This window comes from Cyprinodon variegatus, unplaced genomic scaffold (genome assembly GCF_000732505.1).
Source record: "Cyprinodon variegatus isolate N-32 unplaced genomic scaffold, C_variegatus-1.0 Scaffold526, whole genome shotgun sequence".
NCBI lineage: Eukaryota > Metazoa > Chordata > Actinopteri > Cyprinodontiformes > Cyprinodontidae > Cyprinodon > Cyprinodon variegatus.
Window position 1 is genome coordinate 88,154 of NW_015150979.1, and position 2,415 is coordinate 90,568.

A 2,415-nucleotide genomic window follows, 5' to 3' on the forward strand; every position below is an offset into this window, starting at 1 on the left:
AACTTTGAAAAAAGTAATCCTTATGTAGAAATATATTAACTTTTTGATATTTTGTCATTTAAATTATAATTATTGTGTTCTAATCAGTAGACATGGACTTGTATGGTTTGTAAACCACTACTTTGCTCTCGCATAGTGAGAGCTTTTTGGATTCATTGTTTGATTTTTGTGGCCCTCTTAGGTCGCATCTTTGCCAACACACCAGACTCCGCATGTGTGCTGGGCATGAGGAAAAGGGCGCTCACCTTCCAGCCTCTTGCTGATCTGAAAGCTGACACAGATTTTGAGTAAGCCGCACAGCTGCCTTCTAAACTCAAATATTGTGCTGGGAAGAGCATCAGTTGTAATGACGGCTGATCCCTCTCCTTCTCTTCACCGCAGGCACCGCATCCCAAAGACACAGTGGTGGCTGAAGATCAGGCCCATCATGAAGATCCTGGCCAAGTATGACATCAAATTGGACACATCCGAACACGCTGACATGGAGCATGTGCTCGGCAAGAGAGGAGGCCACAAGTAGAATGAGCGTTTTTGTTTTAGAGTCGGTGGTTGGTTTAGGTATTTTCCTCTGTTCAGTTATTTGTTTTTAATTTTCAAATCCAACCACTTGTCTATGTGCCTTAATAAAAGAGCTGCTGACTTTACAGATATGTTTTTGTTTTGTTTTTAATTACATTTAGTGGTTCACATGTGTCCACTAGTATAAAAAGATGTTTTTAAGTGACCAAATTATTGGGTGTGTCTTTATTTGCTTTTAACCCTATGGAATTGCAGATGTTCATAGGTCGTAATTTACATTTTCTGAAGATAAACAATCCAGCATGCTGCCATAACCCTTTATATTAGAACCTTAAGCATTTTTTATGCACTCAAAATATTACTAGCAGGTGGGTTGCTCTTAACATCACAATTACTCATTAACTGACTGATAAAAAATGATTTACCAGTAATAGTAAGTTAAATCTATTTTTTAAACCAGTGGTCTGTGTAGATAAAGAGTTTTGCTGACAAAAAACCTTCTACCCTCAGCTTAAATTGTCATTGTTCACCATCTTTACATTTTAGAGTAAAAATAGACAGCTGATTACATCAGGAGCCTTGCTTTTTCATTTGAGAAATGAAGGATCACTGAATAGTCAAAATAAGGGGTAATTTCTGAGCACCATTTGATTGATTGACTTATTGATCTCACAGTGGAGACATTTACTCGTTACATCAGCTCAAATAGTCAAGAGGAAGAAGATACCAAAGAAAGAAAAGGTGCATAGCCATGATCCTCCTGTTGACGGCATGTGTGCATAAGCGTATTGCAACGTTTACCACATTAAAAGATTTCATTCACTAGTTTCACCATATATTAATGAAAATTGCTATTAAATTGCTATTGTTTATAGTTGGTGCTGTAATTGTTATCAAGCCAGTAGTTTTTAAAGAATTTTTAACCCTTTTTTTTTCAAAAGATATATAATTATCATTAAGTATAATATTTGCCAAAACATTTAAGCATTACATTTTTAACATGCTTTTCACGTATTTATTAAGAATTTTTACTTTTTTGTTGTATTGCAATACCAATGTTAAGAGAGTTCCCGTTCAGTTCTGGGGTTTATGTTATGAAGATAAAACTACAATAAAAAAACTACAGGAAGCGGAAGAGAAAAAAAACGGTTTCTCCAAAGGTCAACGAGAACTCGCGGTGGTAGCCGGGACGTCGGCGGTCTGTGTGCTGAGGATAGGTGCATGTCCCCAGTGTCCGCTCCACTTGCCCGATAAGGAATGCGTCTTGCGAAGTCGCTTAGTGGTTTACCAACTGATAAAACTCCAGCGGAGACCCTGGTATAAAAGGAGTCATGTTTTGGCGTCGCTTCTACTGTTCTTATTCAAGCGTACGAACCTAATTCACTGAGCTAGCTTGTTAGCCCGCTTCGTTGATTCATAGCGCGCTAGCCTGCTAGCTTGGAGTGTGCTGCTGGCCCATCCAGTTCACCAGGAGACGAGCTCGATTCACTGCAAAACAGCCGGTGTTCGGGAAGTAGGTGGCGGCGACAGGCGGGGGGCCGGGAGAACGCGACGGGGTGGAAGTGAGTCAGGAGCGGCTGATGAGTTCAGACCAGAGCGGAGAGCCACCGCTGCTGCAGGAGGAGGCTGATCCCGGACCGAAGAGCGGTGGGAAGGACGAGGCTCCGCTGGGGAGCGAGGGAGGGTCAGGCGGCATGGTGAGTGAGGCCTTCTTTAGCTTCTCAGTTAGCTAGCTAAGAGACTTGAGCTCACTCGATTTGGTTCTGACAAAACGCACCCTTCTTAGAAGAACATTTGATTGAATGATAGCCCGATCAGTTTTTGTCATTTCTAATTAACTTGAATATATATATATTTTTTGTGTTATTTTTACACAGTGGGGGGCTTTTCATGCCA

General features: G+C 40.9%; 2 protein-coding genes across 3 annotated transcripts in view; both read left to right on the forward strand.

Moving 5' to 3' along the window:
* The window catches only part of pfkm (phosphofructokinase, muscle), an 18,249-nt gene extending 17,608 nt beyond the window's left edge, over positions 1-641 (forward strand). The window contains exons 22-23 of the mRNA XM_015391158.1: positions 182-287; positions 382-641. Coding sequence (XP_015246644.1) covers positions 182-287; positions 382-520 — 245 coding nt within the window. The 3' untranslated portion in view covers positions 521-641. The remainder of the gene's footprint in view (positions 1-181; positions 288-381) is intronic.
* Positions 642-1,689: 1,048 nt separating this feature from the next.
* The window catches only part of larp4 (La ribonucleoprotein domain family member 4), a 17,386-nt gene continuing 16,660 nt past the window's right edge, over positions 1,690-2,415 (forward strand). The window contains exon 1 of one of the 2 annotated variants that reach the window (XM_015391150.1): positions 1,690-2,216. In XM_015391150.1, coding sequence (XP_015246636.1) covers positions 2,100-2,216 — 117 coding nt within the window. In that variant the 5' untranslated portion in view covers positions 1,690-2,099. The remainder of the gene's footprint in view (positions 2,217-2,415) is intronic. The other variant, XM_015391151.1, reaches the window with a different exon arrangement.